Source organism: Pseudochaenichthys georgianus, chromosome 19 (assembly GCF_902827115.2).
Source record: "Pseudochaenichthys georgianus chromosome 19, fPseGeo1.2, whole genome shotgun sequence".
In the NCBI taxonomy this organism is placed as follows: domain Eukaryota; kingdom Metazoa; phylum Chordata; class Actinopteri; order Perciformes; family Channichthyidae; genus Pseudochaenichthys; species Pseudochaenichthys georgianus.
The window spans coordinates 5,409,845-5,434,958 of record NC_047521.1 but is presented as its reverse complement, the minus strand read 5'-3'; the positions used below and the strand labels follow the sequence as shown (position 1 = coordinate 5,434,958).

The 25,114-nt window shown below is 42.2% G+C and overlaps 1 protein-coding gene across 1 annotated transcript in view; it reads right to left on the bottom strand.

The window, feature by feature from the left end:
- abcc3 (ATP-binding cassette, sub-family C (CFTR/MRP), member 3) overlaps positions 1–23,496 on the bottom strand; it is a 105,057-nt gene extending 81,561 nt beyond the window's left edge. The window contains 1 exon segment of the mRNA XM_071206830.1: positions 23,180–23,496. Coding sequence (XP_071062931.1) covers positions 23,180–23,215 — 36 coding nt within the window. The 5' untranslated portion in view covers positions 23,216–23,496.
- Positions 23,497–25,114: the final 1,618 nt, after the last annotated feature.

The following is a 25,114-nucleotide window of genomic DNA, read 5'->3' as shown; positions in this document are numbered from 1 at the left end:
ACCAATACTTAACTCGATAGCATGTCTGCATGTAGGGGAGGAAACTTATACAAAATGTACACCACCCCAAATTGATCATGTTGTTGATAGTGCTACAGATGCGCTGCGAATAAAATTAGACTCTGTTGCTCCTTTGAAAAAGAAGAAAATAAAACAACATAGATTAGCTCCATGGCATAATGCCGAAACCCGCAAAATAAAGCAAAAGTCTAGACAACTTGAAAGGATATGGCGTTCCACTAAACTTGAAGAATCTCGTTTAATTTGGCATATTACTCTCAATGAATATAAGAAAGCCCTGCGTAAAGCGAGAGCAGCCTACTACTCTTCATTAATAGATGAGAATAAGAATAATGCAAGATTTCTTTTCAGCACTGTAGCCAGGCTGACAGAGAGCCACAGCTCCATTGAGCCTTCTATTCCCATAGCACTCAGTAGTAATGATTTTATGTGCTTTTTTAACGATAAAATTGTTACTCTTAGAAATAAAATTAATGACCTCTTGCCTTTGACCAGTATAGTGTTATCAACAGCTCCCGGAAACGTAAGTTCTAATATTACACTAGATAGTAAACTAGAATGCTTTTCAGCCATTAACCTTGAACAATTACATTCAATGATTCTCTCTTCTAAACCATCAACGTGCATGTTAGACCCAATTCCAACTAAGCTGTTGAAGGAAGTTTGCACTTCTTTATTAAATATTATGAATATGTCTTTATTATCAGGCTATGTTCCACAATCATTCAAAGTAGCAGTGATAAAACCGCTTCTTAAAAAGCACAACCTCGATCCAGAGGTTTTAGCCAACTATAGACTTATTTCTAATCTTCCGTTCCTCTCAAAAATTCTTGAGAAAGCGGTCGCAAAACAGTTGTGTGATTACTTAAAAAACAATGATTTATTTGAAGATTTTCAGTCTGGCTTTAGAACACATCATAGCACAGAGACAGCTCTGGTTAAAGTCACAAATGACATTCTAATAGCCTCAGACAAGGGACTTGTCTCTATTCTTGTTTTGCTCGATCTCAGTGCTGCATTTGATACTATCGACCATGATATCCTATTGCAAAGACTAGAGCACTTAGTTGGCATACAGGGAACTGCTTTAGGCTGGTTTAGGTCCTATCTATCTGAACGCTCTCAGTTTGTACGTGTTAACGATGAATCTTCCACGCAAACCAAAGTTAGCCATGGAGTGCCACAGGGCTCAGTGCTCGGACCTATTTTGTTCACATTATATATGCTTCCGTTAGGCAATATTATAAGGAATCATTCTGTAAACTTTCATTGTTATGCGGATGATACTCAACTATATTTATCAATCAAGCCTGATGAAATTAATCATCTAAATAAAATTCAAGACTGCCTTAAGGACTTAAAAACGTGGATGACCTTAAACTTTTTGATGTTAAACACGACCAAAACTGAAGTTATTGTACTTGGCCGGAAGAATCTACGAAACAAATTATCTAAAGATATACTAACTATGGATGGCATTAATTTGGCCTCCAGTGAGACTGTAAGGAATCTTGGTGTTATATTTGATCAGGATTTATCCTTTAACGCCCACATAAAATCAATTTCAAGGACCGCCTACTTCCATCTACGTAACATTGCAAAAATCAGGCATATCTTGCCTCAAAACGATGCAGAGAAACTAGTCCATGCATTTGTTACTTCTAGGCTGGATTATTGTAACTCTTTATTATCAGGGAGTACCAAGAAGTCAATCAAGTGGCTTCAGCTGATTCAAAATGCTGCGGCTCGTGTACTAACCAGAGTTAGGAAAAGGGACCATATTACTCCTGTTCTGGCTGCCTTACACTGGCTCCCTATAGAACACAGGATAGAATTTAAAATTCTTCTTCTCGCCTACAAAGCCCTTAATGGGCAGGCGCCATCTTACCTTAAAGAACTCATTATACCCTACTGTCCTACTAGGGCATTGCGTTCCAAGAATGCAGGGTTGTTGGTTGTTCCTAGAATCTCTAAAAGTACAATGGGAGCCAGAGCCTTTTCTTATCAAGCTCCACATTTGTGGAATCAGCTTCCAGTTTGTGTTCGGGCGGCAGACACCCTATCCGTTTTTAAGAGTGCGCTTAAGACCTTCCTTTTTGATAAAGCTTATAGTTAGGGCTGATTAGATTCAGCCCCTAGTTTTGCTGATATAGGCTTAGTCTGTCGGGGGACATCTTACTTCTTCCTTCTCTCTGTCTATACCTGTGTACCCTCATGTTCCGATTAACCCAGCTTCCCCAAATGTCTTTCTTTTTGGTGTCTATATACACTGGGATCCGGAGTCATGGATGATCCTGCGGTCCTGGATCGCGAGCGCTGGATCTTGAGTCGTGGCTGTGGTCCTGGATGGATATCCTCGTGGATTCATCTTCCTATTATACACACATGCATTTCCAAACATTTGGACTACCTATGTTGCAAATGTATTATCTTTTCAATTTACACACAGCATCTATTCCACGTCTGTCCGTCCTGGGAGAGGGATCCCTCCTCTGTTGCTCTCCCTGAGGTTTCTCCCATTTTTCCCTTTAAACTGGGTTTTCTTTGGAAGTTTTTCCTTGTACGATGTGAGGGTCTAAGGACAGAGGGTGTCGTATTGTCATACTGATATTCTGTACACACTGTGAAGACCACTGAGACAAATGTAACATTTGTGATATTGGGCTATATAAATAAACATTGATTGATTGATTGATTTCCTGTAAATATTCCTCACAGTCAAAGCATTCCCGGGGTTTAGTGATGTAAAGCTATTAATGTGAAGCAGAAGAAGCAGGAAGTGTTCCGTTTGCATTACCAGTAGCCCATCACAGCATGAATAGGGATACAGGGAAGCACAGTAGAAAACAGTGAGACTAAAATACGGAACAAACCTCCAAACTAAAAATAGTCTTGCTTAACAAACACCAAAAGAGCCCCTAAAGGGAAAAGGTTGGGATAACGGGTTACTTTCACATGGTCACAAGAACGTTCCTCACAAGCATGACATACTTTCGCGGTGCACAAAAGAGGAAGTGGAGCACACAGGAGACCGCTATTTCATTGCAGACTGTTATGTTTATGTGTGGAAATGACAGTACATACATTATTTGACTTGTATTTCGCGCTCAGACTTCATTTTAAAGACATTTCGGCCAGGGGTGTACAGCTGTTTGTTTAAGCACCGGATCGGCAAAACAAAGAGTCTGTAAACAGTCTGCCTTGATCTATGAATTCATGTCTCAGAGTACCTGCTGCCCAATGCTGTTTTATAGAAGGGAAACCTCAGTCACTTTATGAAATTGTTGCAGCATCAGGAGTAGGGCTGCAACAAACGACTAATTTGATAATCGATTAATCTATCGATTAATGAAACGATTAATCGATTATTCGGATCGTTAAGGTTTTAACTGTACTACTACTTATATCGATACTGCTTATCGATCCGGTCCTTTTAACGATAGTATTAACGGTTCTTTTGACAAGAAATAAGGTAAACTAACTAAACAAATTGTGAACAAAACGCAAAATCGCTTTTTATTTCAATTAAATACATAATATTTCACATCAAAAGAAACAACAATGTTTTAAAAAATCATATTAAATAATGTGATGACAGAACTGTAAACAGAATAGCTGAAACTTTAACAAAATAAATAACTCTGTTACCTCTAATCATTAGCCTATGTTTTTATAACTGAGTTAATTCCGTGTGTTGCTGCTAGCATACATAACACCTGACGTGGAAACGTTACTCGTGGACGGAGCTACAGAGCTGCTAGAAAGACAGTGGAACCCGGTGCATTCCTCCGTCTGGATGTGGAGCACTTTTGCTAAATGTTTAGACAAATTGCTCGTGTTATCGTCCTTACATGATAAACTGTTATTGCACTTTTGGTAACGAGCATTGTCCACATCGAGACGGCTAAAGTTTAACCACACCTCGGAGCGCGTTCTCTCCGCCATCTCCTCCGTGTGTGTGTTGCATGCATGTAGCAGCTGCGTGTGTGTGTGTGTAAACTGCCCCGCCCCCTCGCAAGCAGGCGGGGGAGAGATCTCTCGTCTGAATTGGGAAGATCGAAAATACATTATAGACGCATTTTGTAGTCATATTGCATATTAGAAACGGAGTTGGCGACACTAAGACTGCGATATAATGTTTATGTAGCAATAATACATATGACATATGTTTTAAATGTCTCCTGTACCGATAAAAAAGAGCGATAACGTTGGAGCTTAACGGGGTGTAGAACACATGTGATGACGTCACCAACGAATCGACGACTGAATTAGTTGCCAACTAATTTGGTAATCGATTTTAATCGATTAAGTCGATTAGTTGTTGCACCCCTAATCAGGAGGCAGCGGACTCAGCCTCTGAGAAGAGCAGCACCAGCGTGCAAAGAGCTGTGCCTTTCACGTACCGCCATCACTGTGTTTACCTTCATTAGATCAGCTAAAGAGCGACCGCAGGCTGCCACACACACAACAAACTGCCACACACACAACAAACAGATTATTACGCCTGATTATTTGTTTTATGAAGGAGATGTCCGGTCACCAGGGTGCCTGATGTGTGTCGGTTTCTGCTCTGCTCAGCTCTGTGTGTATGTGTGTGTCGGACACCGGCATTTGTTTTCAGAAGATATTATGATACTGTGACATATGACGCCCATATAACGTGTAAAGTGGAAAAACTGTACAACTGCAAGTATTATCTTTCCTCAGAAAAAAAATATCTATGGTAAGCTAAGCTAGCTAGTGGTCCAAAAACAAGTTCTTTAATATCAGTATTATCACAGAGGAAAGTTATATGAACATGACTTGTCTCACCTCGATGCAGCTAAAGCACACTTTAATGCAAGTTGATCATAGGTATAACATGTATTACTACTCTAGTAAATAAGTACTTAGTACCACTCAAACCAGTACAATAAACTGGCTTGTTTTAAAAGTAAGAGTCTAATATGGTAAGTATATGTTTTTGATTGAGCGTAACACTTGTGTAATATTACAATTTTTGAGGAGCACTCTGGAAGTGACATTATAGAACTAGAAAGATCCTTTAAAAAACAAGGTTCTAAGACATTGCAACAGTGTTAACAGTGGAATTATATTATATGAATCTGTAGTAGCTTTCGCAATGAAATCACAGTGACTAACAGACCACCACGATGTAAAGTATTCAGATGGTGAGGGAGTGACGGACTTGTCTTATGCTTTCGAGTGTATATTTAGAAATCAAATGCAGCAGGCCGTCCATCTGTTCTCTGTTACACTGAAAAGCTGTCGAGAGGCATGAAAGTAAGACAGAGGACCGTAAACACGGCAGGAGGACAGGACTTGCTGCTGGCCATGTTTGCTTACGACATCAAAAACATTAACAGTGTTATTCATGGATAGATCTGTGTTCTCTAAAGTTTGCTGGACACCAGTTTCCTTGAAAGTGGATTACAGGATAGATATTCCAATTCATAATGGACAAACACTTATGATTAAGAAGGAATTTGCTAGTAAAACCAATCAAAATGTGTCACAGGAAGTGAGTCAGACTGTAAGGAGTATAACACACAGACTAGAATGTAAAAGGATATTGATAACATGATAACGTGACAGAACTAGTTTGCACATTTCTCCTTGTTCTCAGGTGCTACTTTAAAAAAGAAAAGACCTCAAATGAACCCATTTCACAACTCTCATTTCCTCATTGTTTGCTGGGTTAGCAGTCTTTCTTTTCCAGAAGTAGACACTACATTTGGGGATTTTTCTTTGAAAATGTAGAATTGTACAAGCATGCTGGTGCATATAGGTGAGTGAGTCCCCTTAAAAACAGCATTGCCATATTGAGTGGTTTGCCTTGGACATGCAAAGTCAGCTAACAATACATTGTTTATTGACTGACAGAGTTTGTGTACACAGGGCTCACAAATAACTTTTAAAAGTGGTTACCAGGTTACCAAACAGTCTTCATCTATTGGCTGCCAGTACTAAAGAAATGGTGGCCTTCTATAGTCACCTTATATTTTGAGGAATTAAGATACTTTGCAGTTAAACATCAGCTTGATAATGAAAATGTGAGATGAAATAATTAAAGGTTTACAAGTACAAAAACTAAAAAAACATCCTTGTGAATTGTGTGTTTTCTGATATTTTAAGGAGTTTGAAACTACAATGTCATCAGTTGACGTGTCCAGCATACATTTCTGGTACACAAAATACTATTTGTGCTCAAAAGTTCTAGGTCTTATTTGACAGAAGATCTCCAATTAATCTTGATCCTACTCAGATAGATGTATCCCCTTCCCACGTACAGCTAAAGAAACCGGGAGACAACATTTACAATTATGTAGTATCAGAATGTGGGCAGTAAATCTAAAAGAAAAATGTGTTTTGGGGAGCAAGTTAGCTATTGTTCTATTTTAAAAAGTACAGCAAAAACACACATTCCTGGAAAGCTTTTTAAATCTCAGGGTTTTTTCCAAACCGGATAAGAGGGGCGCAGCGCCCTCTCATTTTGTGGCGTGCACCGTCATACCAAAATGCTGATTTCCCCCGTAAAATGTTAGGGTTCATTCACACCTAATGGCGCGTTTCCACTGCAGGCCTCGCTCGGTTTGGTTAGGCCTTATTAGGCCCGGCTCACTTTAATGCTGCGCTTCCATTACAGTTTAGGAACTGGGGTAGTTACTATAGTAACGCAGTGTAGGCGGAGCCGTGACGTCATCTTCAATGAGCGCCGCAAAAAACAACACAGCCGTTAGCTCTTAGCACTCAGAGCTCACAGCTCTTCATATCTGTTCAGAAACTAGACAAAAGTTAAACAAGTACAAACCACAGACTGCCTGTGTCATGGCGAATACAGTCGCTGGTTTATTTATGTCTGTATAGGCCGTTGTTGTGAGTGTGGACGGTCGAAGCATATATAACGTTAGCTTAGCCAATCTCCATTTAGAAAACACGCATTTTAAAAGGGTTTTTGCCTGCCGTCTGTCTGCAGACTTGTCAAAGCATTAATTCATGGTTTTTACTAACCGGTATCAGTGTGTTGTTACTTCGGCATAATTTTGAAATGTGCATTACAATTAAATCACGGTCAAATATGTTCATCTTGTTGTAGTTGTAGCCCCCTTGCCAGCGATTCTCTCTCTAGTTTAGCATACTCAGCCCGACTCAGCCTGGTTGTTCCTGGCCCTAGAACCAAGATTTAGTCGGGCCAGAAAAAAAGTGAAAAAGTAGCCCCGGGCCAAAACTAGGCCAAGTGGAAGCGCAACCAAAAACGGGCCCCGCACGGCTCGGCACGCTTAAAGCGAGCTACCCGCTGCAGTGGAAACGCGCCATAATAGTCCGTTTTCTGGTGCGCACCAGACGATAGTTTGTTACATTGTTTAATTTTTCAGAAGGTTCGGTTTGCGTTCACACGGGCAAAACTCAAACGGACTATAAACTTTAGGGTGCGTTCACACCTGCCTTGTACAGTCCGATTTAATCGAACCCTGGTGCGTTTAGCCGCTTGGTGCGGTTCATTTGGGTCGGTGTGAACCTGGTGTGAACACAGTCCGAGACCTCTGAAGTGAACTAAACAACCGGACTCTGGTCCGCTAAAATAGATGGTCTCGGAACGCTTGCTTGCGAACTCTGGAGCGGTTCATTGCTGGTGTGAACACATTCCGCACCAAAACATAGGAAGCGTAGTATTTACGTGTCACAAGAACGCGGATACCTTCAAAATCTTTAGTGAAAGAGTCTTTCAAGACATCCGCGGTTGTTTAGTTAAAGAGTGAAGCAGAATGAAGTGTTGAACAGTGTTGTGTAAAGTAAAAATTCTACGTCAGCTACATAAAAGTAAGAACACCTGTCGTCGGTGAAACGCCCCTCCTTACTGCAGAACGCCTCTCATTATATGTGTTATAATGTTTTGTAACGGACGTTGTCTGATATATATATATAAATCATATGCGCGGGCCGCTAGTGTCTGTTGATCTCCAGATTAAAAGCAGCATAGGAATAACCTGCCGAAAGTGCAGATGCTCCATGGCGGAGGCTCCGATAGAAATTGCCGGGATTTGCGTTTTTACCCCCTTAATGTAACAAACTGTCGTCTGGTGCGCACCAGAAAACGGACTATTGTGAATAGAGTGGCGAAGTCACGCCCATCTACTTCCGGTCCATGGGACCTTATTTCGGAAAAATTATGCATTGAAGTCAATGGAGAGAGAAAACTTATCTTTCGATCCCGTTTGAATTGTGCCATGAATTACACATATGATGTTTGTCAATCTTAAAAAATAATTTCCATGTCAAAAAAGTCACAGTTTGTCGTAAAACTGTTGAAATATAAGATTATGAAAAATACGCAACTAGAAAGACTACAAATCCCAGAGTGATGTCATAACTGTTTTCCTCCACTAAGAGATAGCTAAGATCAGATAAGATAACTTTAACAAGATGCATGTGTGCTTAGTACCAGGTTGTTATCATACCAGCAATGGGTCTTGCTCATTATTTCGCTTCCCGTCTGATGAAAGGAACAGGAGTGGCTGGATCAAGTTAGCTACCTAGCTAGTAGCTAGCACGTTAGTTAGCATTACAGCCTTGTCATTTTTATTAGCCTTAACATGAAGTAACATTAAGTAACCCAACATGTTAAACAGTAAGAGTAGTAGTCATATTTCGTGAACCCTTTGAAGAGTACTGTCACCGGTGTGATCATTCTATAATACACCATTTAAGCCCGGGGGATAAATGCTAACGCTACATTAGCATCTGCGATCTTTTCTACTTCACATTATCTGCACAAATGGTTGACATTCAACATTAAAAAGACCAGGCAGTTCAGAGAGGATCAAAGGAATGCAGGCAGGCAGCTTTGCATGACATTCTTCTGGACGTGTTTCATTGTAGTGATATTGAGGGTAGTCAATCCTTTTGTTGACACGACAGTAGTGACGCCCATCTTGGTGACGTGTGTTGTTCTGCTAGACCGGAGATGTAGTTAATTCAGTGTTTCACACAAACAAATGTGTAACTTCACAGTTTTACGACACATTTTTTTTTTTTTAACTTGCAAAATTATCTTTTAAATTGACAAACATATGTGTAATTCGTGGCACAATTCAAACGGGATCGAAAGATAATCTTTCTCTCTCCATTGACTTCAATACATAATTTTTCCGAAATAAGGTCCCATGGAGGTCCACCGGAAGGGGAGGGGCTTCACCACTCTATGCACCCTAAACACAAGTCATGTGCACTGAAATGCTGTTCAACCATTGGTCAGACATTAAGGGGGTAAAAACGCAAATCCCGGCAATTTCTACCGGAGCCTCCGCCATGGAGCATCGGCACTTTCGGCAGGTTATTCTCATGCTGCTTTTAATCTGGAGATCAACAGACACTAGCGGCCCGCGCATATGATTATATAATCAGACAACGTCCGATAAAAAACATTATAACACATATAATGAGAGACGTTCTGCAGTAAGGAGGGGCGTTTCACCGACGACAGGTGTTCTTACTTTTATGTAGCTGACGGAGAATTTTTACTTTACACGACACTGTTCAACACTTCATTCTGCTTCACTCTTTAACTAAACAACCGCGGATGTCTTGAAAGACTCTTTCGTTAAAGATTTTGACACGTAAATACTACACTTCCTATGTTTTGGTGCGGACTGCGTTCACACCAGAAATGCACCGCTCCAGAGTACGCAAACAAGCGCCGACCCAAATGAACCGCACCAAGCGGCTAAACGCACCAGGGTTCGATTCAACCGGACTATACAAGGCAAAAGTGATGCCAGAAAACAATACTACTGTTTGTCAACAACCTTTAAATGACTAAAAGAAATATGAATATTGTGTCAAATAGACCGTCGTTTAACCATCTTGAATCACTTACAGACATAATGTGGTGGCAAACGAATGACAAATTAGTCATCAAGTTGAATGTTGCATTCATTATAATACAACAATTGTTTCCCAACAGCTGTTGTTTATTCACAATGTGAAAAGGTTTAGCTTTTAGGTTAATAACTTCACACTACTCTATCTCAACTTGAGTTATTGCTAACACACCTTAACACACAAAGGGTTGGGAACTAGCAGTGACCTTTCCCACTAAATGTCACTTAGTATAATGACTTCTTCAAAAGGTTCCTCTTTTTCAGTTTCCATTCAGCAGAAGCATCACCCTACACCACTTAAACCCTAACTGATGAAGACATCAACTATTCCTGACTGATGCAACACCATATAGTTTACAAAGTCTGTTAACATTCAGCTCCAGCTGTTGGGCTGCGCTATCCATCAACTGACAAGTGACAATGTAAGATGCTAGTGACAGATTGAATAGTTGGTACGTGCTGCTGCTGATAAAAAGGTTTTAGATCAGCATGTGTGAACTGGATGCTATATTCTGCTTCTTCAAGGCCTTCCTAAATACCCTGTAAATACATACAGGGTAGCAACTCGTCTATGCATCATGAGTAATACAGCTACAATAAAAACTGTATGGCCTGTAGTGTTTCCCACTATATACAAATAGTGGCGGCGCAGCGCCGCTGCTGAATTATGCGCGCCGCTGCTAGGGGCTTTTTTAACTTGTTTTTTTTCAATTAAAATAATAATAAGTGGCAACCCTTTTTCATTTTTGATTGTTTGTTATGTGGATTTGTAGTATTTGTGTTACCGTATGTTCAATAAAGGTGTATTTTTGCAAAAATCTTGAGACATTGCCACTGTATGTACTAGGCAGGGCCAATTTTTGGCATAGGCGGTCGCCTAGGGCGCCAGATCTGGGGGGCGCTGCGCTGGTAGCTCTGGGAGGGGACATTTTTTTTTTTTTACTGTTGGCGCTCATCCTAATTTTCGGCCTTGATGTAACAACGTTCATAATTAAGTAACACCCTATTCACCCCGGTTACACTTTTCATTTGCCCTGTACGATGGGCACTGTAAGTGATGAAAGTGGGGGATGTTGGCTTATCAGGCCCCCGCAGCTCACAGCTAAAGTGTGAGCGAGAGAGCGAGCGAGGGAGAGAGAGAGGGCGCACCGGTACCGGCGCTGTTGTTATTAGAATCTGGTGCTAGCTGCGCTAACGGATATAAGAAGTAGATGTTTCTACAACCAGGGTGGAGGAGAGCTCTCCTGTCAGACTGATGCCCCTTTCACACCAGCGCCTTTTCAGCTCCGGCTCGGAGCTAGAGCCTGAAAAGCGCCGGGTTTTCCTGTTCACACCGCAGCGGCGCCGGCTCTTAGCTCCGGAATCCGCTTCATTTCCAGCTCCAAAAACTTGTCGGTCCAGAGGCAAGAGCTTTGGAGCTAAGAGGCGACGTCGCTTACCTCTCTCTTACGTCGAGGCGTGCAGGAAACTAAACCCACCTCCCCTGAACATGGGTCGACTGTCATGCCTGCCTACAAGCAGTGTGCTTATAAACACACTTTATAAAGTCAGGCAACACTAACCAGGCTTCGTGTGATTCTGTTAATTTGTGCCTTACTTTGACCATCCGTTCACTGTTATCGATCATTGTGGAGAGAGGCAGACGTGTTGTTTTGTATTATTGCAGCTATCGGATGCAAGTAGTCAGTTTAGCTTCGGTTGCTATGCCAACATCACCCGTTTTATACCAGAGAAACTTTAATAACAGCGTTGTGATACCAAACAGTGTCAATTCAGACTGACACACATTCACTTAGGCTAAGGGGAGCGGCCGCTGCAGTGTGAGCTAACCGGGAGCTAACGGGAGAATAAACTCCCGTGGAAGAGCAGCCAGCACTGCAGCGGTCGGTAAATGCTGCAGAAACACATTAATAAACAATGAACCACGGCACTCTGGAGCAAGGTATAAGGTTGGAGAAGTCGTTATTCAATTTATTCTGGCTTCGTGTGATTAAAAGCAACACGATCATCGACCCGACGCAGTTGTTGTTGTTGTGAGCGCCGTAATGGTTTCCATTGGGGAGCAAATCAGCGATGTAAACGGTGACGTCATGACGCAGCAGGGGCAGCTCTGGGGCGCCAGTGGGCGGTGTGAACAGAGCGGGAGCTGAAAAGGGAAACCGGAGCTGAACCAGAAAAGCTCCCGCTCTGAGCTAGAAACTGAAAAGCACTGGTGTGAAAGCCGCATGAGAGGCTCAGTGAGGTAAAGGACTCTCTGAGTGTTTAGATAGTTAATTTTAGTCTAAGTTATCTCAGTGGGTCTCAAACATTTTGACCACAAATTACATAAACACATATTTCCAAGGCACTCCTTTATAATTATTAGGGTAAATAAAAACAGGTTTGAAATCATTCCAATGTACTATAGCAGTGGTTCTCAAACTTTTTTCAATAATGTACCCCCTTTGAAAAAAAAATGCAGCCAAGTACCCCCTGATCAGCACAAAAACTATTTGTTAGGGAAAAAATGCCTATATAAAGAGGTACAGTACAGCGCTGCACCATCAGTGTCTGATTTATTAAAACAACAACATTGTAACTGAGAAACACTTAAATGCTACCTTTCAAATGTTTACAATCCATCACTAAATTCATGGCAAAACCAATTCAACATCATGCAATAACACTAAGACGACATTAGTTGCATTGAACTGAACTTTTTAATAAGTTGTACTTACAATGTAGTGAGAAACATGGGCTTCTGCTTCACTGAGGACCTTTGTCATTCTGACAGGGAGGCAAACTGCAGTTATTACACTTTGCATTTTGAAATATGGGTAACTCTGCTCATATAAAACCCACACTGCTTAAACTTCCTTACTTTTCCTAAAATTGGTATATTTATTTATTTTGGGGCGTGGGGAATGAAGAGAAAAAAATATATGAGCATTTTATGAGCATGGGATTTTGACCCCTCATATAAACATAGGCCTATGCATAATGCTGCACTATACTTTGCGGCCACACGCCGTTGCTAAGCAACGTTTATTGTTTAAGTGTCCTTTGATCAGCAGGCAGTCATATAATGAACTAGAACTAGCTAGATCTGATAGATTTGGAACTGTGTGGAGAGAGAGATCAGAGATCAGATCAGCTGCTGCTGACGGAGAACACGCAGCTCTGCATGATCACAGCTCCGCCGCTGTGATGGACCGTTGAGCGAAGCAAAATACACGAGAGTTAGACCTAACTAGTTCATCTACTCTGGAACTAGCTAAACTAGTTATACATATATTTATTCTTTACTGTCGGGTCACTTATTACAGGTTCAGTGAGCTGCACGAGACTGACGGGCTGTCAGGAGAGGGAGAGGAAAACTTTTCCCATTTTATTATCCAGAATTACTGTAAACCTTTGAATAAAGTAGTTAATCTACTATTAGTAGTTTGTTTAAATGCATTAATTATGTTTTTTCCCCCATTAACATAAAATAATTCTCACATACCCCTTGCAGTACTCCAACGTACCCCTAGGGGTCCGCGTACCCCCTATGCATAAATAAATAAATAGCAACTAGGTCAAATAAGAAAAAAAAAAAAAAAAAGATATAATGAACAACAAAAATAAAATAAGTGACATTTATTTGTTATTGGCTATGGTAGATAATTGGTTATGTTCATATAGTTATTTGATTATTAAAATGTAAACCGATCTTTTTCATATGGGTGTTTTAGAGTTGTACCCCCCAGATCAGGTCTCTAGTAATTGTGTGCTCAAAGTGCACCAGATTGAAGCATTTTACTTTAAAATGTTCAAAAAAAAATCTTCCCGGGGGGACATACCCCTGGACCCCCCTAGAGGATGTGATGTCCACCCCCCAATTCAAACATGTTCGTACAATGCTGAATACATTTGAAGCCATTTTGACGTATATTACCTACGTCAATAAGTTTCTGTTTTTGTAGTGTATTTGTCTTTTAGAGATTCGCCTAGGACAGCAAATTGACTAGAACCGGCCCTGGTACTAGGCCTCAAGAGCCTTTCTTGTGCTGGCAGACACATAGAAACAAATTGGCGGGGCGCACTTGCACACACAAAAAAATTCCACACACTCTGCGCTCACATTATGCTGGGCCCATGTGCCTTAGCACCACTGCTATGACTCCATCCTAGGGTAAACACTGCCTGTTTAAATGTGTTTGCCCAAGGTTTGATAAACCCTTGGGAAGAATGTCATGATGGCCGACTTCCTAACATCATTTAAAAAGGCAACACACCTTTTTGGCCGCTAAGTTACATATGTATGTTTACACACGGCATCGATTGCACGTCTGTCCTCTGTTGCTCTCCCTGAGGTTTCTCCCATTTTTCCCTTTAAACTGTGGGTTTTCTTCGGAAGTTTTTCCTTGTACGATAGGGACGGGTGGTGCAGTGGTCTGTGCATCCGATCATCAGATCAAGGGGGAGTGCTGGGGAACTCCAGTTCGAAACCCGCTCCCGCCGCCACTGCGTTGTGTCCTTGGGCAAGACACTTCACCCGGATTTGCTCCTGTGGGTATTGTCCACAGTACATGTATAATACCTATGTATACTTGTAAAATGACCTCGAGGCGTGAAGATGGACGGTGTGGCGCAGTGCGCTGTGCAATGATCAAGGGGTGAAACCCGCCGCTGCTGCGTCTGTAAAGCCGGTGGGTCCTTGGGCAAGACCCTTCACCTGAACTTGCTCCTGTGGGTATTGTCCACAGTTTCTGACCATTGCATGTATGATGTGCAATGTGTGTATATGTAAAGCGCTTTGAGTCATTGATAATGCGTTATAATAAATGTAAGGAATTATTATTATTACGATGTGAGGGTCTAAGGACAGAGGGTGTCGTATTGTCATACTGATATTCTGTACACACTGTGAAGACCACTGAGACAAATGTAACATTTGTGATATTGGGCTATATAAATAAACATTGATTGATTGATTGATTGATTGATTGATTGATTGATTGATTGATTGATTGATTGATTGATTGATTGATTGATTGATTGATTATCTCTGCAAACCTGTGTGAAGGTTAAAAGATGTGTATGAGTAAATAGATTATCTTTATCAAGGACATGGATATTTAAATGTTCTCATGTATTATTGTTTGGATACACATCCTCCACTGCAGGCCCTTGATTGGTCTCTGTGTGTCATTCAAGCTCGGGATAAGCCCAGCTCAGGTGAGGTAAAGGACTCTCTGAGTGTTTAGATAGTTAACTTAGTCTAAGTTCTCAGTGGGTCTCAAACGGTGTGGTCACCATTTATGTAAACACATATTTCCATTTGAGAGGGTAGTGATTGGTCTAATGGATAGCGAGGTGGGCTGAAGATCGGAAGGCTGTGAGTTCAAATCCCGCGAGGAACACCACCACTAGTGTGCCCTTGAGTAAGGCACTTGCCCTTAGTTACTCCAGGGAGAATGTCCCTGTAATCGGTCATTATAAGTCGCTTTGGATAAAAGCGTCTGCTAAATGAAATGTAATGTGATTAGTAAAATATGCATGAATAAATAAATAAAAAGTTAACTGGGTCAAAAAAGGTAAGATACACTTTTAAAACTTGTTGAGAGAAAACTAGTCTTTGCTGCTGCCTCAAAGAGGAGGAGAGGAGGGAGACAGGAGAGGCTGATTCAGGAGCACAGACACACTCACAACTATAAATGAACCAAAAATAAATTAATAAACAAGTTTCAGTGTTTTTTTCATATTGGAAATGGTATGGTATTGGTTATGGCCATGATTTTATGATTGAAATGTATACAGTTCTGTTTAATATAGGTGTTTCCATAGATCTAGTCTCTTTATTTTCCCCTCAAAATGCACCAGATTGATGCATTTAACTCCAAAATAAAAATTAAAATCTTACCGGGGGGGGGGGGGGGGGCATGCCCCTGGACCCCCATAGAGGATTTGAGGTCACCTCACCCCCCCTCAGTACCGGCCCATCGGGATTCGTCCCGAATGTCCCGATGGCCAGTCCGCCTCTGGCTGCAAGTGGGAGTGCAACTGCCGCTGCGCCTCGGCTTGTGGACAAAAAAGACGCCAGAAGCGAAATTTGGAAGTTTTGGATTTTAGCTATATCTCTGACAGTGAGGGCAAGCCTACGGACACCACGAGGCCTGTCTGTAAGACATGTTTTAGATCCCTGCAAACCAAGGGAGCCAACACATCAAACTTGGCTAAGCACCTCGCCGACCAGCACCCAGAGCTGTTTAAAGAATTTAAAGACAGACAGGTTAGCGAATGTGATAGATAACATCATTACATCATGCTCAAGCCCATGCCCTCAAATCTAAGTCAAACAAGTGTAATTTATTTTGTGACAAACGAACGTTTTCGTAGTTTGACGAGGCAATTAATGGCAATGATAACTGTCTAATATGGCTATCTTTTTAGCTAACTTACCAATGTGGCTAACATCTGCAATGTACATTTTGTCAATAATTATTTATATTACTGTACTATTACAAAAAAAATTTGATTTTATAAAACAAAAAAGTTGTTTGAGATGATGCTTAATTTTATTTAATACGAATTCTTGTCATTTATTTTGTTTATTGTTCTCATTGTTTAAAAGTGTGTGTTATGGTTATGGTTCTGGTGTGCAATAAAGCACAATAATTACATTTAAGACTTTCCCTTTTTTTAAGAAAAGTATCGAAAAATAATCGGAATCGCAACACTAGTACTTAAAGACACTTAAAGTGAATACAGTCAAATGTGTATCTAATCACGTCATCACAATCGCCACATTGATATGTAAATTAGGCATTAACTAGGCCTAATTCAAATGCGCTAATTTGCATGCAGTTACCAAGGCATTGCAGGTGAAAAGGATAAAACAAAAAAACACATCACCTCACAACTTCCCCAGATAGTTACTGCGCTGTGCTTAGTGAATACTAAAGAAGACCATTGTCTCTGTGTTAGTTGATTGTTTTGTAGAATTCTGTTGAGTATTAAACAATTGCGTGAGTGTGAGGGTATTAAAATAAATTGGTCAGAGATGTGCAACTATATTTAACTTTTTGTTTTAAAAATGTTTTTTATATATGATTATGGGAAGTGCCCTTTTTCTCACTTGAGCACCTGCCCCCCAAAATGTCTGTGCATGTCCCTGCTCCACTGCATGACGTTGACCATTATGTTTATTAATTAATAGTAAGGCAAATAATAATTAAAATGCCATGCTCTGTCATCATTACTTTCCTGATGTTTTAAGTTTTTGCTGTGGTATTGTTTAAGACCCCGTTTTACATGAGGACGATACGGGTTGTATCCGCATAGTTTCTCTTGCGTATAGCCCTTTCGTTTACACAAGGCCATAACAAAACGATAGAAACTGATCCCGTAAACGATAACGGATCCCAAGGTGGATAGATCTGCAAACGGAACGCTCTGGGGGGTCAAACAGCTCCGCCTGTACGCCTCTATACGATCATCTTCTGATAGCGATGAAATAGCCCCGCCTCCCTCTCCCTCTCCCCACATCTCCTGCTCAGAGATCAGCTGCTGGGCTGTCAGAAGAGGGGGAGGAAAATAGAGGCTCTGTTTATTATTCTTATATTATTATACAGAGTCGTTATCAATTTGTTTTAAAGCTCAATAAATAACAAAGAAGACCTCTGACCGGCACTTTTCTAATTTTGTACAGAAGATTTCAACTTTAACGGACATGTTGACTGGCGAAATAAAATGTTAACGGAAACTCTGCTGCACGGTTCCCTCGTCCCTTGGAAGAGGCGGAGAGGTGGGTGTTTTTCATCTGCTGGTGGACTACCGGAGAGATTTACAGCAGGAGCACACGCCGTCCATCGCGGAGAATAAACAGAAGGGCAACCATGGCAACCATGCTCTGGGGTCTTCTTCGCTGCTTTTGGTGTATTTTGTGGCAGCAGCAGCGCCACTTACAGGCCTGGCATACTACAGCGCTTCCAGCGGTCTCGTTTCTTCAAGTTTGTATTTTGTTGGTCGAACACACTTATTGTAAGTCGCTTTGGATAAAAGCGTCAGCTAAATGCAATGTAATGAATGGACACGTTAAATGAATCGAATGCGTGTGAACGGAAGACTTTTTTGAAAACGCATACGGTACATAAACGCAAACGTTCCCGTGTAAATGGGGTCTAAGTATTACAAGATACAGGTTTTGTATTGATGTTAGTAACCAAATCTCTTTCTAATTGTGATCAAAGAACAGATTCAAAAAGATGCTGTGCTGTAGCTGTCATAGTCTGCTCCATCAACCACCAGTAGTTTTCCATTCACCTGTCTCACCTGTTTTCCACACCCACTCGTTAACTCACTCTCTTTCTCTTCTGCACCCATTAGCTTCTGCCAGTATTTAAACTCGCACCTGACACACACTCTTTGCCAGATTGTACTTTGCCTCATGCTTGTCTCTCCCGCGTTCAACACTAGATTGCCTACCCGGTTCCGACCCTGCCTGTCCCCGACCTGCCTGCTCTGCCTGTTTCCTGATCCTGCCTGTCCCTCGACTATCCTGCCTGGCCTGTTATCCGACCCTGCCTGTATCTACGCTGACCGCCTCGCTTACTCCCTGACCCTCTGCCTGTCCCTGACTCACCTTCTGCCCGCTGTCCTCCGGTGCGTTATACTGCTCGGTTGGTATTCCTCCGATCCAGTGGAATCTCCAATAAAGGATATTACCAATTCTCCTTGGTTTCTCGAGTGCTGCATTTGGGTTCTCCTTAAGACTGTGACAGTAGCATTAAGTTGAAATGAGGCATTCTTGACCTATGGAGCTTACTGTCGGCACATCTAAAGAGTATATTGTATTTGTCTAACTAAGAATGGCTATAAAGCTGAAATTATCAGTTTAGTCATTCATCCACAGGAGATTATTCTGCAACAACTGTAATAACAGCTTAAAAGTACATCACATTTTTCAAGCAAACGGTTTACTAGTTTAACAAATGCTGGTTTGGGTAATAAACATAATATATCTTGATTTAGGAGACACAAGCACTGTTATTTGTTCAATTACAAAAATGAAGTTGGTATATTTTAGATTTGTTTACAAGAATGTTCTTCTTTATCTAGGTAACAATGATTAACCACAGCAACAGTACTTCAAATATGCTGTTACATTTACACAATTGTCAAATTGAAATACTTTAATGATTTTCAAGGCAACCTTTTTGGTCTCAAGTTGGGTATGCTTTGGGAAAAAACCAAAGAGATCTGAATCAATGGTGTTTTTTATCTTGATCTAGTGAAAGTTACAACATGTAAAACCTGCCATCTGCAGCCGTTATATAAGCATATAAGAAGGGAAGCAGCACGTTCAAATCCCTTTGGATTGTGAACAGGCAATTGCTGGGAAATCTTATTAAAAAAAGCGTTGAACAATATTAATATGGATTTAACTAAGATAAACCTTGTTTGAGCTAACGATAAAGGTCCGATTACAAACTTTTATAAACAATGAGATTGCAAATAATGTTCTTGGTCAAGCCTTTCGTGTTTAACCTGACTCACACTGAACATTGTTGCACTGTAGCCCTGGGGGATTACAACCACCTCCAGTTTGTTTGAAGTGGATGTAAACAGCAGCAATTAGTCCAGGTCACCTCAGATGACCTCGAAAACAAGCCAGCCCTTGATATAATATCCAGCGAGAGGAAAATCAGGTGCACAGTCTTAACCTTTGTGCCCCTAAAGTGTTGAGTTTCGTGCATAGAGGGGTTTCCTCACTAATATAGCATGACAGTTTAATGAGGTGTGAGCCCAAGCAAGGGTATGTCTGAATGGCACAAAGATGCAAAATGTTGTAGTAGTGGTACCTGGTGCACCAACACAAATATTGGTGTGGTCATATTTTCATGTTAACAATAGATAAAACGCAGCTTCCACACGGCGGCGTGCGTTGAAGCTTGCCGGCGGGCGTGTCTGAAACTCGACCAACAACCAATCACATGAATCTCTCGCCCCGGACACACAAGCACGCGGTTTGATTAGCTAGAGCAGGAGTTGCCAACCCGCAGCTCTCGAGCACATATGTAACCCAGTTCACAAAGGGTTAACAACACACAAGTTCCAGCCCAATCGTTACACAGAGTTTAACAAAGAAGTGCTTTAGCCAATCAGAATGCAGATCCTGCAGTACTGGAGGCGGGCTTTACTGCACTCACGATGTGACAGTGAAGGGAGAGATCTGCTTCCGATCGGCAGAAATATAACTATGATAAAACCGTAATAACTCAATATAATGTTGTCAAATCAAAATAGTAACAATTTGCATATGTATCACATATGTGTATGTGAGAAGGCCTGCTCCCGGAAAGCTGGCAACTGACACGGAAGGGATCCCGAATTGGGTGATTCGCTATAAAGAAATAAACAAGAGAGAAAGTGCATCTCTGTCAGCAGAGCTTCTGTCAGTCAGAGGGTTAGGTAAAAGTTGAGATGTCATGTGAGGAGAATTAACAAAAATACACTTTATTTATTTACATTTATTTTTAAATAACTGTCATGAATGTGTGTGTGTGAGATACAGACAGGGAGAAAAAAGTCCAGGCATATTTTTATTAAATTATTAACAAAGATCGCAAATGTGCCCTTTCATGCATTTGAGCCCCTTCCACATCCTCTGCATGTTTCAAGAAGCAACATGCATCGTAAGATAACTACTTTTTTCAAATGTTTTTAACTGAGAATTTGTGTGTGAGACACAATATTGATGGTTGACTATAACTGGCCTCTGGTCTTAATACTGGTAAGTCCATTTCTGTCAATATCATGGACTGTGACATTTATAGGAAATCTGGCTGAGCGGAGGTATATGTTTCTGTATGTGAGAGGGCGTGTGTGTCTATGGGAGGGCGTGTGTGTCTATGGGAGGGTGTGTCTTTGAGTGAGTGTGTGTGTGTGTGTGTGTGTGTGTGTGTGTGTGTGTGTGTGTGTGTGTGTGTGTGTGTGTGTGTGTGTGTGTGTGTGTGTGTGTGTGTGTGTGTGTGTGTGTGTGTGTGTGTGTGTGTGTGTGTGTGTGTGTGTGTGTGTGTGTGTGTGTGTGTGTGTGTGTGTCAATTATTGTTCATTTTTAGATTTTCATTTTGTACGTGTGAGAGATAGAGAGGGGCACACAGAGGAAGAGAGTGAGGGAGCACACAGAAAGGCTGAGAGCAAAAGAGAGTGAGGGGACATGTGTGCCTGTGTGTATGATGTGGCTCTTTGCAGTAACACAGTAAAATGATTGGCTCTTTACCTCTGATTGGTTGGCCACCCCTGAGCTAGAGCTTGTGCTGGCATATGATTTGATTGGCTGACGCTTCCGTCGAAGCTTCAAAAGTTGAACATTGCTCAACTTTGGAAGCCAGCAACGCAAGCAAAGCCAGCAACGCAAACAAAGTGTAGCGAGGCTCGCACAATGCAGTTCGGCGAAGCGTGACGTCACCCCATTCAAAGTGAATGGGCAGAATCGTTGAAGCTTCAACGCACACCGGCTTGTGGACGGGCCGTTACGGAGCGTCCACACTACAGCTTCAAAAATAGCTTGGAGCTGGGCGTGCCTGGAGCTTGGGGATTTTATTCAAGCAACACGACCAACAACCAATCACATGAATCTCCCGCCCCCGACATACAAAGCAAAAACCCCCGGGGATTTTATGCGAGCAATATATAAACTCCCCAAACAGGCGAAAACCTACCAGTTTCCCCCACTGTCTCTCCATGCCTGGTTCCTCCGGTTTGTATCCCGGTAGGTGAAGAGGGTCTGGTCATACAAAACCGGGTGATTCGCTACGGCGATAGTTAGTTTCTCCTCCGACTTTTTTTGAAATATAGAAATGAACGGCGGGATATCTCTCCCAGCTTAGACGCGGTTTGATTGGCTTCGGCTTCAGCTGTCAGATTTTGGGAAACGGGATTTGATTGGCTGGCGCTGGCTACTCCGGCGTCTCTGGCGTCAGAAGTTGAACATTGTTCAACTTCTGTCGCCGGAGACGCCTGAGACTACCCACAATTCAGTTCGGCGAAAAAGCGCGGCTACGTGACGTCACCCCATTGAAAGTGAATGGGCAGATTGGAGCTTTCGACGCTGTCGACGCTGTAGTGTAGACGGGCCGTTACAGTCTCTGTATGTTATTTATAGCAATAACAAATGAAACTGCACATTTCACACCCGAATCATAACATTCACAAGTGACATATTTTCTCTACATCACCCAGGAAACACTGATTTACCACAGCAACAGATCTATAAACAGACGTCCCCATTACCACACTGATATATGAATATAACATTCAAAAATGTATCATTAACCTATGAAGGCGAAATGTCAGAATTGTTATGTTCAGGATCAAATTTAGCACATAAATGTGTCAGACATCAATATGTAAGCTTATGTATGTTTTAAGCATGTATAAATACACAATTGCAGCCGTTTGCAAGGTTTTTGTGATTGTAAGCTTATTTTTAAAGATATTTCTGAGGCTAAAAGTCATTAGTAGGACTCAAGTAACCACTACCATCCACACAATGTGCATGCATTTTAGGGTTTCTAAGGAAAGTGGCACTACTGAGTAATTACCTTATCCTATTATAGCTTTTGGGATTTTTCATCTCCTACAATATTCACATGTGTGTACTGTAACAGGTGTCTTTGGTGACTAATAGATATATTAACGCAGCAATGTCTTGTAATATTGACCATTAATATGAGTATTAAGGGACTTTGGTACTGCACGTGTTTTAATCACCATAGAAAAATATTCCCAGTGAGCCTATAGTGAGTGTTAAATGCTATCTGTAGATACTTCCTTCTTTATGATGTTGTTGTTATCTCTGCTATGCTGTCACTTTCATATTGATTGATGTAGCTACTGTGTACTAACACTGAGATTAGTTTATGGACATTATCGTGTCTGAGGTGTATCATGAATACTATAATAATATCAACATTAAGCTAGCTGACGTTTATTAGCCAGTTTACTACCGGAGTGTTCGTCCCATAGGAAACAACTGCAGTTTCCGACCTTCTTTATACAGCAAACGAGAGCACTGAATACAGCATGCTTGTTAACACAGTGAATGCTATCAAGTGGGTTATTTCGAGTAATCTATGACCATTAGTGGCTTCTTCTGCCCGGAAAGAAAACAATAGAATGACATAACATTGCATAACCTTGTCAGGTAGTACGTGAACTACACACCAATGGAGTTAGCGTATCTTGTGACATACACGGCGGTCGTGACAAACCGTACACCGGCCGGCAGCGAGTGACGGAGACGTACTCACCCAGAAAGGGAGCTCTGGTCCGCACAGCCGCTCCATCTCTGTGACTGTCTCGTCTCGGCGGGAGACCAACGCCGAGCTCACCCTCTACCGGTCGAGCCCTTTCTCGCCGACCAACTTAGCTTTTTCCTCGGCGTTAAAAAAAAAAGAGATGCTCGCTAACTGTCACATGCCAGGTATGTGTAGCGGAGGCGCCTCGGTTACCGTATCCCCCCCCGGCGACAACGTGGAGCAGTCAGGAAACGGTCCGCTCTTTCCGCCCTGGTGAGAAACGGAGAGAAAAGTCCTTCAGAGCCTGTGGAGAATTAGTTCACCGGGAGGTTGTTGCGAGGGCAAGGCAGAGCAGGGTGTCAGTTTACTAAGCCCCGCCCCCCATCTTTCTCAGTTTTTCCCCCTTTTATTAAACAAATTATAAATGTCATACAATCAAAAATGACATAGACAAAACATTGAAATCAGGGATACAGTCAACTTTATTGTCAACTTCTCTTTTTGTGTGACAGAAATTCATCATAATTATCTCACCACAGAGAGAGTAAATACAAAAATATATACATATATACATATTTATTTAAAATTATAATAACTTATGGGTTTGAGTCTAGTCTAGTGGGCCAGACTGCTAAAAGGATTAATTGAAAGAGATGATAAATTAGTTCAGCACCAAAATATATACAGTAGTGCAATCCAAAGCAGCGTAAAAAGTGCCACCTAGGGTCATCAGAAAGTATTAAAAATAATGATTACAAAAAAATGCAAAAAATATATATAACATATATTTGAAGATCCTGCCAATCGTATGTCTGTCCCGTTGGAGGCCCCGCCGACTACTCTCCTGCCGGGGGTCCTGCCAACCCTTTGTCCTGTGCCGTTGGAGGCCCCGCCGACTACTCTCCTGCCGGGGTTCCTGCCAACCCTTTGTCCTGTCCCGTTGGAGGTCCCGCCGTCTACTCTCCTGCCGGGGGTCCTGCCGGCCCTGTGTCCTGTCCCGTTGGAGGTCCCGCCGACTGCCGGGGGTCCTGCCAATCCCGTGTCCTGGTCCTCTTCCGTGGGGGATCCTGCCGAGGCCTGTCCCACCAGCTCCGACACCGGGTCCTGCCCGGCCTCCGGCGCTGTCCCGTCAGCGTCTTCCTGCCCGGCCTGCGGAGCGGTCTGGTCTTCGCCCTCAAGCCCGGCCCCCTGACTTTCCCGGCCGCGGTCCTCGCCCTCATGCTCGGCCCCCTGAGTTTGCCCGTGGTGGCCTTCGCCCCTCCATAACCCCGACCTTGGACTCTGTCTTGCCCCCGGGCCGTCCGCCCGAGATCCCTTCCGGGTCCTCCGCGGTGCTCCTGGGTTGTCAGCCCAAACCCGTCCTCCTGACCCCCTCCACCCACCCTGGTGGCCCTAGTTTTGGCTGTAAAATGTGGTGTGTGAAGAGGAGACGAGAGACATGTCCTAAAACCAGAAAGTAAGCTGCGCATGGGTTCCCTCCATAAAAAAGCAATGAGATTTCTCCATAGGATTTTAGAAAATAGCTCAAAATAAGATCTGTGGGAAACGTACCTGTTAGATAAATGCACGTTTTGTCCAGCCGGATACAAATCAAATCAAATTGTATTTGTAGAGCACATTTAAAAACGATTTTGGTCGAGCCAAAGTGCTGTACATGTAATTTAAACACATAAAAACACATTATATCACAATAAAAGACAATAAATCACAACAGATAAAGCAACACATGGAACAGTCAGGAGTCGTGACCTGCACTCTAAGGCCAGAGAGAAGTAGTGTGTCTTCAGTGTGGATTTAAAAGCCCCTAGGGTCTGGGCCGACCTCACATGGAGGGGAAGAGTGTTCCAGAGCCTGGGGCCAGCTGTTGCGAAGGCTCGGTGCCCTCGGGTTTTGAGCCTAGTCTAACCCCCTAAACGCACCAGGAGCGTCTGCGCCGCGTTACGGCCG